A 13,084-nucleotide genomic window follows, 5' to 3' on the forward strand; every position below is an offset into this window, starting at 1 on the left:
CTGTGATGGGGGGGGATCTGGGGTGGGTCTTGGGTACAAGGACTGTGATGGGAGGGGTCTGGGGTATAAGGACTGTGATGTGGCGGGATTTGGGGTACAAGGACTGTGATGTGGGGGGCTCTGGGGTGGGTCTGGAGGGTCTGGGGTACAAGGACTGTGATGTGGGGGGGTCTGGGAGCCGTGGAGGTGGGAATGGGGGGACTGAGGTTGATGCTTGGGAGGGGGCTGCTTGTGGGGTTGGGCCTTAGGGTCTCATTCGGGGAGGAAGGGGCTGTGGGGCACAGGGGTCTGCAGGGCTGTGTCACCACACACTGCCACCACTCGGAGGTCCTGGCTCAGCCCCTCACACCCTCGGTGCCCCCTCCCCACACCCCCAGGCCGGCACCATGGCGCAGGTGGGGCACAGGGTGGATTACCTGGCCGGATTCTGCTGCCCGGTGGGGGGGCTGGTGGCGGGCAAGCCGCGGGTGCTGTGCCACGAGAATGAGATCTACCTCTCCAATGGCACCGAGTTCGTCTACGTGTACGACCAGGAGGGCAAAGTGCTCAAGGTGAGGGGCTTGGAGAGGTGGGGGTTCACTGTGCCCCCCATCCCATGGGGACACCCCTTTCCCTATCCCTGGATTCCCTCTGTCAGCATCCAACACACAAACCCTACAAGCAGCATCCTTTGCGCTGGGGTTTGTTGGGGTTTGGGGGTGCTGCCAGCTGGCCCCTCTCCCAGTCCTGTGGGACACACAGACTGCACAGGCTCATTCCCCCCAGCACAGGGGCTTCTCTCCCTTCTCCCCCAGGCCTGGCTGCTGTCCCCGCTGTCACAGCGCCCTGACTGACACGCTGCTGCCTTTGTTAATTTGTTCTGATTATCATTTCTAAGAAATCCACCGCTGTACGAGCGGGATCTGCCTCCCACACTGCGCTCCCGCTCGGCAAAGTAGAGCACGTACCCTGCTCCCTGTTTGCCTTCCCCTCAGGGAGCGGGAATGACAGGCTGCCTCAGCCCCTCTCCCACCCCCCTGCCCGGGAACACCCAGCTGGGTGCTGCTCAGGGATCCCTTTGTCCCTGGAAACCGCTTTGGATCCCCCTAGGAGCCTCCTTGTCCCTGCCGCCCCCGCGGGTGCCGTGGGAGGTGACATTTGGTTGTGTCCCTCCTGCCAGGCTGTGTTCCGCTGCCCCGACCAGGTGTGGCACGTGGAGCTGCTGCCCCAGCCCCGGCAGCTCTACATCCTGTGTGCCCACAGCGGGATCTACTGCGTGTCCCTGGAGCAGCAGAGCAGGTGAGCAGGGGTGACCCCATCCCAGGCCTGCCCTGCCTGCCATGGGAAACGTGAGGCTCTGGATCCATCTCTGCCGCTGCTAAAAGCTCTCCTGCAGGAGCTCACTTCCCAGGGCCAGGCAAAGAGGCGGCCAAGGCACACGCTGGCTTCTCCCCACAGCTTGGCTCAGAGCTCTTCCCTGTTTTCCCAAAGGTTAATGGAGCAGACGGACGGCGACGGCCAAGAAAGCAACGGCCCTTCCGGCGTCTTCCCGGTGGAAGCGGACGCCTGCATCTTCCCCGACGCCAGCCTGAGCATGTTCACCCTGCTCAGCACCTTCGTCATCACGCTGGCCCAGGACGAGGGCAAGTGGTGGATGCGGCTGCACGAGCTGCCGCGCCCGGAGCAGGACGGGCCCCCGTACCGGCAGGTGAGCCAGGTGGAGTTCTGCCCCGGGAGCCCGCCCGGGGACACGGCGGGGGACGCGCCGCCCTCCTGCTTCCTGCCCGTGCTGTGCTGCGCGGCCGCGCCCGGCACCCAGGGGCTCTGGTGCTCGGGGGGCTTCGTGCTGGAGGAGCCCCTCTTCAGCCTCCTCTTCGGCATCGACGTGGCCATGCTGGAGTCTCCCATGATCCTGTGCGGCTTCCCGGACGGGCAGCTCTGCTCCGTGCCCCTCAAAGCCCTCAGCTCCTCGCCCGCCGCCGACGGCTGCCGTGACGTGTCCACACCAGCACCACCCGTGAAGATCCTGCACCACCTGGAGGAGCCCATCGTGTTCATCGGGGCGCTGCGCACCGAGCGGCGCGGACACGACGACGACAACGACGACGACACGACGACGATGACACCGACACGGAGCAGCCCTCGGGAGAGCCCGGCTGTGACTGCGTGGTGGCCGTGGGCCACTACGGGAAGATGGTGGCGGTGAAGGCGGATCAGCGGGAGGAGGCCACGGTGCCGGAGCTCAGGGAGTATTACCTGCGGGGACCCATCCTGTGCGCGGCCTGCGGCAGCGGCTCCCGCATGTACTACAGCACCCACTCCGACATCTCCGCCGTCGACCTGGACTGGGCGGGCGACTCCTCGGACCCCGAGGACACGGAGAGCGGCGCCGGCGTGCTGCCCCCTGTGCTGTCCCCAGCCAGCCTGAGTATCTGTAGCGTGGTGGCTCTTTCCTTGTCCTCTCGGGCCTCGGAAGGTACTGGGGGCAGCAGGGTGGGATATCACCTCTTCTCTGTCCACCTCCGTGTGGGTTGGGTGGGGCTCCATCTTTCATCCTTGTTGGCTCCCTTGATTTTGCAAGTTGTTCTTGTCCATTGTGATTCCTGCTCGTCCCTGCTCATTCCCAGTGCCTCAGCTTGGCATTGCAGGACCTGGCCAGCTCTGGCAGCTGTGGGACAGCCCCAAGCCAGCTCGGATCAGGCTCCCTCCAAAAAGGGGGTGTTCAACGTGCCTCTGGACTGGCTGCCCACAGAGCCTGTGCCACCAGCTGGGCCTCTGTGTGACAGCTGGGTGCTGCTGGCCTTGGCTGGGGAGTGGCGGGCACAGGGTGGGTGGTGTCCCCTCTCAGGGCTTTGTGTGTGAGCAGGTTGTGCTGTGGTGATCCATGTCTGTCTCCATCACACCCCACTGCCTTGGGGAGGCAGTGCCATGCTGCTCCCTGTCCCCCCCACCTCAGCCATCCAGAAAGGCCCTGCTCCCTTCCTGACCCCTGACCTACCCCGTCTGTGCCCGCAGGGGAGTCGGAGCTGTTGGCCCTGTCGGCCAAGGGCCGCCTCGTGTCCTGTGGGCTGTGCAGCCCCGAGGAGCCGGACGTGGAGCTGACCCCTGCTGAGATCGGCCGGAGGATCAAGGAGCTGCTGTCGGGCATAGGGGACACCTCAGAGAGGTAAAGGTGGCACCAAGCTCGGGGTTGTGCAGGTCATTGCCAGTAATTAATTATGGTTCGGGTAAGAGAGACCTTAAAGCTCATCCCATTCCACCCCCAGGGGCAGGGACACCTTCCACTGTCCCAGGTTGCTCCAAGCCCTGCCCAGCCTGGCCTAGGACACTGCCAGGGATCCAGGGGCAGCCACAGCTTTTCTGGGCACTCTCAGAGAGAACAATTCCTTCCCAATATCCCATCTAACCCTGCCCTCTGGCAGTGGGAAGCCATTCCTCTTTATCCTTCACTCCAGGCTCTTGTCCAAAGTACCTCTCTAGCTCCCTTGGAGCCCCTTTAGGCACTGCAAGGGGCCCTAATGTCTCTCTGGAGCCTTTTTTTCTCCAGGCTGAACACCCCCATCTCTCCTCGAGCTTTTCTCTTGGAAAACTGCTCCAGCATTTACCTTTCCTGGCTGGGAAGCCCCCCCAGCCTCGATAATATAAAACCAGTGTTTGAGGGCAGCCCCCTCCCATGGCACAGCCACCCCCAGCGCCGTGGGCGGGCTGGCAGCGGCAGCCATGGCAGCAGAAGGTGGCACAGGCAGGGTGCCAGGCGCCTGCCACGCGTGCCAAGCCGGCAGTGACAGGCAGGGCAGGCACATGCCTCCATCCTCTGTGGCTAGCTGTGTGTGGGGAGGGGCTGGGGGTGAGCCCCCCTCCATCCACAGGGGGATTCCTGAGGTCTGGCTGTCCAGAGCCAGACTCCACAGGCTCAGCTCTGATGGGAACATGGATCTGTGGCTGCCATGGCAGAGAAGCTGGAGGTTTCCTGTGGCGGTGGGATCACGCCAGGAGCGGCTCAGCTTGGCAGCACAGCGCCATCCCGGTGTCCCTCCCGTTGTTTCATCCCTGTCACATTGTCCTTGCAGAGTGTCCTTCCTGAAGAAGGCCGTGGACCAGAGGAACCGAGCCCTGGCCAGCCTGAACCAGGTGATGAACGTGAGCGCGGCGCTGCTCTCCAGCCAGGAGGGCCACAAGCCCATCGCCTGCACCGTCACTGCCAACTGGAGCTGCCTCCTGCTCCAGGACACCGTCACCATCTCCTGCTTGCTGGAAAACTGCAGCGAGTACAGCCTGGAGGAGGGCTGGACCCTCTGTGTCCAGCTCCTGGCCAGCCCCTGTGCCTTAGAGGAGGAATCCATGGATTCGGCCACCACCTTCACCTTCCCCATTGACCAGCTGCTCCCTGGCAACAAGCGGGAGCTGACGCTGCCCCTCGGCCCCGCTGCCGACACCAAGCTGGACCTGCCTCTGACCATCTCCTGTGCCCTCTACTACAGTTTGAGGGATATTTTGGGCAGTGGCTCCGACTCCTCCGAGGACCTGGATGACTTCCTGCCTGACGACTCGCCCCTGCTGTCCCCAGACAGGGAGGGGATCTGCCTGCCCCTCAGCCAATGCACCATTGACATGCTCCAGTGCCTCCGTTTCGGGAGCAGCCCCCCCGGGCCCAGCGCCCCCCCTGCCCCCTCAGACCCTGTGGAGACCTTCCTCAAAGTGTCCCAGGAACAGACTGAACCCGAGGAGGGGAAAACCCCGGCAGAGGAGAACCTGCCCCCCTCGGCAGCGTCCATCCGGGTGTCCTCAGAGCTGCTGAAAAGTGCTCTCAAAACCTCGGAAACAGGTGGGTCCCTGGAGAGGAGCATCCCAGGAGTCACAGAAGGTTCCTGGGGCAGGGGTGCTGGCAGGGTGGCACTGTCACAGCCCCTCACTTGGACACAGAGAGCTGTGTGACCCCACTGCCTCCCCATTGCCTTGGCACATGTGGCGGTGGCACAACTCTGCGTGTCCCAATGTGGGGGGGTCCTCTGTTACCCCTGCCCCCTTAGGGGCTGTCTCAGGCACACGCTGTCAGCAGTGTCACATCTCTTCTCTGTCCTTTGGTCCCCAGATGTCCCACTTTGCTGTGCCACCCTGCGCTGGCTGCTGGCTGAGAACCCCGGGGCCGAGGCGCTGAGCAGCACGGAGGTGGCATCGGTGTGTGGCACGGCACCCGACGGTGCCCACGTCCAGCTGCTCGTCAGAGAGGCAAGGAATGGGTTAGCCCTGAGCCAAGGAATGGGTCAGCCTGCAGGGAAGCTCCATCCCACAAAGCCAGCTCCTTCCTGGAGCCAGGGAGATGAGTGGGTGCATGGCCACGCCATTCTGACCCCCTCCCCTGGGCTGCACAGGCAGCATTCCCAGTCTGTTCTCCCAACCCTGGGCTTCCCAAAGGTTGTGGTCATTTCCCTCCCTCTCCACATTTCTTTGGTTCTAGAAAATGCACTGGGATTTGGGTTGTAAATCCACCCCGTGCAGAATTCCCCTCTAAAGGCACAGGGAAAACAGGGATTTCTGCCCAGCTCTCCTGCCTGACCCCACCTGAGGGGCCCCCAGGAACCTGGCACAGGTGGATTTGTACCTGAGAGCTCAGATGTCCCCAGGGTGATGAGTGACAGTGTTCATTCTGCCAGGGCTCACCTGGTAGCACCAGGCTGGGGACAACTGCTCCTGGGAGGGTGGGAGGGTTTGGGGGTGTCTGGAGCCTTCTGGGGAACCTGGTGCCTGTGGGGAGGGGCTCTGGCTCCCCACTGCCAGCGAGGGTGGCAGTGACACTGCTCTCACTGTCCAGGTGGCCATGAATGACCTGAGCCCTGCAGGTCCCATCCAGGCTGTGGAGATCCTGATGGAGAGCCCGTCCCTGGCCCACATGTGCAGGACACACCACGCCGTCATCCGGCGCATACAGGTACCCCCCCGGGCCAGGGGCACCCCAAGTGACCCCAAACCCCCTGGAATGGAGCCTGGGGTGCAGTGGGGGGTGTCTCTGTGGCACCATGGTGTGACAGACCAGCACCAGCACCTGGGGGTCCCCAGACCTGGGGGTCCCAGATGTGGGGCTCAGATTCCCTGAGACTGGGAATTCCCAAGGTTGGGGCTCCCAGGATCTGGGGACTGCTGGAGCTGTGGCTCCCAATGCTGGGGGTCCCTGGGGCTGGGGTCCCTGGGGCTGGGTGCTGCCAGCTCCCCCAGCACCCTCCCTGCCTCCCTCCCTGCCTGGCACAGGCGCTGGTGCTGGAGCAGGCGGCGCAGGGCTCGGGCCCCCCCGACCTCCGCATGCAGTACCTGCGGCAGATCCAGGCCAACCACGAGGTGAGCCCCCCGATCCCCTCCCTCCCCGTGGGGACCCCACCCCAGCCCGTCCCTCACCCCGGCCCCGCTCCCGCAGATGCTGCTGAAGGAGGCGCAGACCCTCCGGGACCAGCCGCCCCTGGGCGGGGACGGGGCTGAGGGCTCTGCCACGGCCACCGAGAAGCTCCTGAACATCTACCGGCAGCTGCGGAACCCCAGCCTGGTCCTGCTGTGAGCGGGGGGCGGCCAGCCCGCCCCAAACCCCGCCGGCCGGGGTGGGGGCCCACGGGAGAGCCCCCCACCTCACCCCACCCCACCAGAGCAGGAGCGGGGCCGGTGGCCGGTCTGGGCGGGGGGTGTGTCTGTGCGTGTTTCGTGGTCGTGTTGTCGGCAGCACCGGGGGCGTCTCGGGGCTCCGGTGGCGGAGCGGGGGCTCCTGGGCTGGCCCAGCCCTGCCCCGCCGCCCCCCAGCCCGGCCAGGCCGGGGCAGCCCCCCGGGGCCGCGCTGTCTTGTGGATCCGTGGTAGTGTAGTGGCCGTGCCGAGCCGGGCCGGCCGCGGGCTGAGCCCCCCGAGCCGCCTTCAGGATCAGGACAAACAGGGTGCTGTGCCCGGGGGAGCCCCGTTTTCTGCTGGGCAGGGGAGGGGGTCTCCGCTCCCCCGTTGTTTCTATAAATGATCTCGTATCTCCATGCTGGTGCGGCGTGGTCCGGCCCCGGCCCCTCCCGCACCTCTCCACTGTCTGTAACTCTGTCGTCTGCCATGAAAACGATCCTGTTGCTCACCCCGTGCCTGGCTCTGTTCCTTTCCATCCTCCCGGAGGGTCCTGGCAGCTCTCGGGGTGGGGGTCTTCCAGTGCCACCCCCCTGCTCCCCAGCCTGGCAGAGGAGCCACCCCCTCGGGCTCCTGCCTGCTGTGGCTTTGCTGACGCCCCCATCCCGTGTGGCGCCCTGGGGGTCCCTGCATCCCCCTGGCCCCCGGATCAGCCCCTTCCACGGGGTCTGCGCGCTCCTGGGAGGGAAACAGGGCTGGATCTCCATGGGAAGGAGGACGCGGTGGGTGCCGCGCTGTGCTCCAGGTGACTTTAATGCCGTGAGTCGCGGGGGCGGGGACGCAGCTGCCACCACCCCGCATTGCCGGGACAGGGGCCGGGGGGTGGCCGCGGGGGGGGCTCCGGGGGTGGGTCAGTACTCCCAGAGCGTGGCCCGCAGCACGGACTCGCTGTCGGCGCGCAGCGTCCCCGCGGGGTCCCCGCGCAGGTACCGCCCGTTCTTCCCTTTGATGGCCACGCGGCCCCGCTCCCGGAACTCGAAGAAGAAATCCTCGGACAGGTCCCCGTCGCTGCACACCGAGCCGCTGCTCGCCACGTACCAGTACTTGCCCCCCTGGCCTGCGGGGAGCCCCGGGGGTGTCAGTGCGGGCCGGATGGAGCCCCAGGGCCACCCCATCCACCCCATAGCCCCCCTTCCGCCCACCCACCTTGGATCTGGTAGGCGCCGTCGCTGAAGCTGATGTGGAAGACGTCGTAGACGGAGCGGTTGGAGTCGAGCAGGTTGGAGCCCCGGTGGTAGCAGACGAAGCCGTGCTCCCCCCGCAGCACCAGCATGGGCCGGTTGATCAGCTTCAGAGTGAACTCCTCATCCTCCCCTGCGCAGCACGCAGCCCTCAGCACCCCGCGGCACCCCCCGTCCCCCCCGTGCCCCCCAGCACTCACCCACGGTGTCGCTGACAGCTGCCAGCTGCCCGTTCCTCTTGGTGCAGACGTAGCGGCCGTTGCTGGCGCGCAGGGCCACGCGCCGCCCGCGCCACTCGATGTCAAACATGGTGTTGGCAGCGCTGGTGACAGAGGGACAGCATGAATTAGGGGTGCCTGTGTCCCCCCAAACCATCTCTGAACCCCACGCTGCAGCCTCACTCACATTTCAGTGGCCACGGCCTGGATGCCCCCGTGGGCCACCAGGGTCCAGTAGCTGCCGGTGTTGGTGTGGAGGCTGCACTTGTTGGTGTCGCGGTCGATCTGCAGCTGGAAGGTCTCGTGGTTCAGCTCCTCGTCCTGGTTTGCAGAGACATTCACACCTGGGGGAGAGTGGATGTTGGTGCTAGTCCTGCTCTGGGCGTGAGCACTGGTCACACTCCAGCCATCAGAGCCACTCCTGGTCCAGCAACTGGCACTGGTCCTGTCCTGGCCCTGGGCAGAAGCCTCAGTCTGGCCATGGTCACTGATCCCACTTTGGCACTAGTTGGCACCAGTCCTACTCCAGTCATCATCAGTGACCCTGCTGTGTCCATTGTCACCAATTCCAACCCCGCCACAGGCACTGATCCCACTGAGCCATTGTCACCAGTTGCACTCAGGCCATCAGGACCAATTCCAGCCCAGCCCATTGTCAATGTCCCATTCCAGCCATTGGCACCCATCCTGTTCCAGCCATGGGTATCGGTTCCACTCTGTTGGCTCCTGTCACCAAAGCCACTCTGTCCACGGTCACTGATCCCACTGTGGCCATTGGCAGCAATCCTGCTCTGGCCAGCAGGGCCAATCCCTTTCCAGCCATTGTCCCACCCCACCCATCACCACTGCTGCCCCTGCCCCCAAATCCTCCTGCGAACAATTGTGCTAATTGGGCTGGTTAATCAGCTTGTCACTGCCGTGTCCATCTGGTCACAACCCCCTATTTATAGCTGGTCCCCCTCGTCACCCGGCACTAAGCTGCTTGGCACAGGGGTGGCACAGTCCCTGAGGGGCACCTGGGGGCGAGTGGGGTCCCTTGGGTCTCCAGCAAGGGGTTCTGCTCACCTGTGGTCACATCCTCTGGCTCTACACACGTGTGTGCACACAGGGCATCGTGTGTGGCGTGCACAGGCACATGTGTGAACCTGTGGATGCTGCACAGAGCGTGACACACCTGTGTGTGTGTGTGCACGTACACACCTGTGCCCACCTACACCCCTGCACATGTTCACACACACACACAGCCCTGTGCACGCCCACAGAGCCCTGCACATGCACACACGTGTGTACACACACACCCCCCATGCCTTCCCCCCAGCTGCTCCCACTCCATTCTCACTGACCTCAGCCCCCCCAGGCAGACAGGACCCCCATGTCCCTCTCCAGCAGCCAGGTTGGGGTCCCCCATGTCCCCAGGATGTGGCCATAGGGTCCCCCCCAGGCAGCCACAGCCCTGTGGGGTTGCTGCTGTGGGGTCTGCCCCAGGGTGGGGGTCCCAGGAGTGCTCCCACAGAGCTGTAGGGGTCCCTGGATGGGCAGGGAGCGGGTGTGGGGAGCTCTTACCCTGCCGGATGGAGACATATCTGCCATTGGCCGCCGTGAACACCACCTGGGGGTGACTCTCCTCCAGGTCAAAGAGTTCATCTTTGCCCGGCTTGGAGCTGCGGCCGGATTTGAGGGTGCCGGTGGGTCCGGTGGGCGCCAGGTACTTCCCGTCGCAGTCCTTGAACGCCAACTTGCCCGCCTTGAACTCGAGGGTGTAGCCGGTGCCGGCGCCGGGCTCGGGCACCAGGGTGCCATCACAGCGCAGGTAGCGCTCGTCGGCCGTGCGCAGGCTGTACTTCTTGTCCTGGAAGCAGAGCGTGATGAGCGCGTCCACCCCCCAGGGCAGGTTGCTGTCGGTGGCGATCTCGTCCTCGTGGGCGCTCAGGTGGGCGTAGCGGCGGCGGCTGACGCTCAGCAGGTTGGCCTGGGGGTGCATGGCCAGGTGCACGGTCCAGAGCTCGCCCTCGGTCACGCTGGGGGCGAAGCAGGACAGCCGGTCCTCGCGGCCGCCGAAGAAGCGCCGGTGCGGGGCCGACTGCAGCGCCCAGCGCCCGTCCGACTGCGTGATGATGCTGAAGCCTTCGTCCCGGCCCGGCTGCTCCGCCTCGCAGCGCACCTTGCCGTCCTTGTCGGCGCCCAGGTAGCGGCCCAGGTGGCTCTTGAGGAAGACGATGGAGCTGTCGGCTTCATCCTGCTCCAGCGTCCAGATCTGCTTGCGCTTGAGGCTGGGCGCCGAGGCGTTCACCTTGTAGCCGAAGCTCTCCGCAGTCAGGTACCGGCTCTCGCAGTTGATCAACCCGAACTGGATCTTCAGCACCTGGTGGATCCCATTCGTTGGCATCTTCCGCCGAGGCGGGGCGGCCCCCGGGGGCCGGCGGGGGCTCCCCGGCGCTGCCGAGCCCGGGCGTCGCGGCGGGGCCGGACGGAGCGCCCGCGGCGGGGGCGGCTGCGCTGCCCCGGACCCACGGAGCGGCTGCGACCCGTTCGATTACCCGCAGGTGGGATTAGAGACCGGCCGGCTTGCGATGGGCACCGGGGGCGCCCGGGCGAGGGGGCACCGCGGCAGCCCCCGGCCACGCCACCGTCCCTCGCCGCGGCCCCGTCCTGCTGTGGCGGAGCCGCGGGTGGAAAACTTGGGTGGGAACCCGATCCGGGCCGGCGTATCCGTTCCGATCCCGGCGGGTTAAGGTTACCGGCCCCTCTGATTCAGCAGCGGGTCACCTCCAGCCGCGCCGCCTCCCGGCCAGCCCCTAAGCGCCTTTTCCAATTAGCCAGGCATTTTGATTAGTGTAAACCTTTTATCCTGCTTTGGGGCCCTTGGCCTCCATCTGTCCTGTGGCCCCAAATCCCTCCTGCAGCTGTGGATCGGGGTCACGGACGCCCCCGAGGGGCGTGGGCTCCTTCGGGGCTGAGCCTGCCCGGAGCTCATGGCAGAGATGAGGGTCCGACCCCTTGGGGGGGACAGGAGAGGATGGGGGCGTGGGGGACAGGAGGGGACAGCGGGGTAGGGGACAGTGCCCACTCCAACCCCAGCCCTGCTGGGACCCCCGGCCTCGGCCGCGCTCCACTGGCGGCCCCAGACGGGGACGGGCTCTGTCACCACCCGGGCCCCCCGAAGTGCCCCGACCCCCGTGCCGGGGTCTGGCCGTGCCGTGGCGGTGCCGCTCCGGCTCCCGCCGCCGTCCCCCCGGCCCTGCGGCTCCGGTGTCAGCCCGGTGCCCGGTTATTGTTCCCGCAAACAGCCCCAGCTTTGGTTGCTCATGACTTTTTCATGCCGGGCTGGCGCTGCCCGCGCCGGGGGGTGCCGAGGCCTCCCGAGCCGCGACACCCGAGCCGCGCCCGCCCGGCCGCTGTAACTGACCCCCGAAACGGAGCCGGCTCGGCTTTCGGGCCCCGCCGCAGCGGGAATAAGTGGGTCAGGGTCCTGGGGGGCCCGGGGGGGGCCGTGGGGACCCGCGCGGCTCTCGGTGGGTGCCCGCCGGCACCTGCCCGGCAGCGCGGCCGGGAGCGGCATTTATACATCCCGGCCCCCCCGCTCCCCCGGAGAGGTCAGGTTGCCCTCGGGGGGGCCCTGGGCGCTGTCCCCAGGCAGGGGACAGCCGGACCCCTCCCCACTGAGGGCTGCTGGGACCGGACGTGCTTGTGACAGCCCCTCTGGGCACTGCAGGGGGCTGGGGTGGGCGACCCCTCTGGCTGGGTGTCCCCCCGATTTCCATCCAACACAGGAGGAAAATGGGGATCCTGGGCTGCCAGGGGGGTCCCCAGCCCACAGCACTGGGGGGGGTTGGCAGAGGGGAAGGGGGGAGGGGGGCTCAGCTGTGCTCCACACGCTTGGCAGGGTCAGGCAGGGTCCTGGGGAGGGGGTCGAGGTCAGAGGGTGTCGGGGCGCTGATGGGGGGAGCCCCTCCTGGTGTCCATCCAGGGAGGGGTACGGGGGGGCTGTTGCGGTACCTGGGGGCCCCAGTCCCTGGCAGGGAGCTGGCAGAGGGATGGGGGGGGGGGCTCAACCGTGCCCCAGCAGTCCGGGGGTGTCAGGGCAGGGGCTCGGGCGGTCCGGTGGGGGATCAGAAGGGGAATCGGGGACCTGCGATGTGGGACCCGCCCATCACCGTCCCATCACCGTCCCATCACTCCGCCCCTGCGCACGGGCAGCGGGGACGGACGGACGGACGGACGGACGGACAGACACCGGGCGGCGGGGCGTGCCGGGGGTGGTGCCTTCCTCCTCCTCTTCCTCCTCCTCCTTTTCCTCCTCCTCCTCCTGGTCCTCCCGCCCCTGCCCCTCCCTGCCTGGCCCTGCCCTCCCTGAGTCACGGGTGGGGGCGGCCCCGGCTGTGTCCGGGCGGGGGGTGCGGCCGGGATGTCCCCCGGGGACCCGCGGGATGCGGGTGTCACCTGCTCAGCCCCCCCGAGCCAGACCCCCCCCCCGGGGCCCTCCATGTCCCATCACGGCCCGGCTCGGGGACACGGGACCCCTGGAGCTGTGCCGGGACCCTCCAGGACCTTTGTCATCCTCCCGAGGCCATCCCGAGTCGCTGCCGTCTCTGCAGCCCGACAGTGTCCGTGTCACCCATCCCGGTGGCACCGGGAGCTGCTGGGGAGGGCTGGGCAGGGGTGGGAATCCCGTGGGACGTGGGGACGCCGGTGGCCACCACTGCCGTGGGCCTGAGTGGCACCAGGAGCTGGCGTGGGTGGCCTGTGGAACGGTATGTGGCTAGCTCGTACGGCCCCTGGCACGATAGGTGGCTGCTCGGCATGGCCCATGGCTACTGTGACATTGGACATTGGCTACCTGAGGTGACATGGCTGCTTGACACGGGGTGTGGTTACCTGGCACGGGGTGTGGCTGCTTGAATGGGGACATGGTGCATGGCTGCCTGGTGGTACATGGCTACCTGGGGTGGCACCTGGGCCCCTGGCACAGCTGTGGCTACCTGACGTAGGGTGTGCCCACCCGAGATGGTACCAGGCTTCCTGACACAGTGTGTGCCCACCCGAGATGGTACCAGGCTTCCTG

At 66.5% G+C, this 13,084-nt stretch overlaps 2 protein-coding genes across 2 annotated transcripts; one reads left to right on the forward strand and one right to left on the reverse strand.

Annotated features, from left to right (window-relative positions):
- The first annotated feature begins 276 nt into the window (after positions 1-276).
- On the forward strand, positions 277-7,074 carry FAAP100 (FA core complex associated protein 100). Its single transcript, XM_036394493.2, is given in 10 exon segments — positions 277-551; positions 1,160-1,278; positions 1,471-2,083; positions 2,086-2,455; positions 2,995-3,145; positions 4,050-4,804; positions 5,072-5,208; positions 5,792-5,908; positions 6,226-6,312; positions 6,389-7,074. Coding segments are annotated over 10 exon segments (2,652 nt in total). The 5' UTR covers positions 277-386; the 3' UTR covers positions 6,527-7,074.
- Positions 7,075-7,474: 400 nt separating this feature from the next.
- Positions 7,475-10,408, reverse strand: FSCN2 (fascin actin-bundling protein 2, retinal). Its single transcript, XM_036394494.1, has 5 exons — positions 9,586-10,408; positions 8,210-8,366; positions 8,005-8,126; positions 7,770-7,937; positions 7,475-7,680 (listed from the first exon to the last, which is right to left on the reverse strand). The coding sequence occupies exons 1-5, from the start codon at positions 10,406-10,408 to the stop codon at positions 7,475-7,477; spliced, it is 1,476 nt and encodes a 491-aa protein (XP_036250387.1).
- Positions 10,409-13,084: the final 2,676 nt, after the last annotated feature.

The sequence above is a fragment of the Molothrus ater genome, chromosome 19 (assembly GCF_012460135.2).
Source record: "Molothrus ater isolate BHLD 08-10-18 breed brown headed cowbird chromosome 19, BPBGC_Mater_1.1, whole genome shotgun sequence".
Classification (NCBI taxonomy): domain Eukaryota; kingdom Metazoa; phylum Chordata; class Aves; order Passeriformes; family Icteridae; genus Molothrus; species Molothrus ater.

Coding starts and splice junctions, on each gene's coding strand:
- FSCN2 (XM_036394494.1), bottom strand. CDS start 10,408: ATGCCAACGAATGGGATCCACCAGGTGCTGAAGATCCAGTTCGGGTTG. Junction 8,127..8,209: donor CAGGCCGTGGCCACTGAAAT/GTGAGTGAGGCT, acceptor CTCTGTCACCAG/CGCTGCCAACACCATGTTTG. Junction 7,938..8,004: donor AGCTGTCAGCGACACCGTGG/GTGAGTGCTGGG, acceptor CGTGCTGCGCAG/GGGAGGATGAGGAGTTCACT.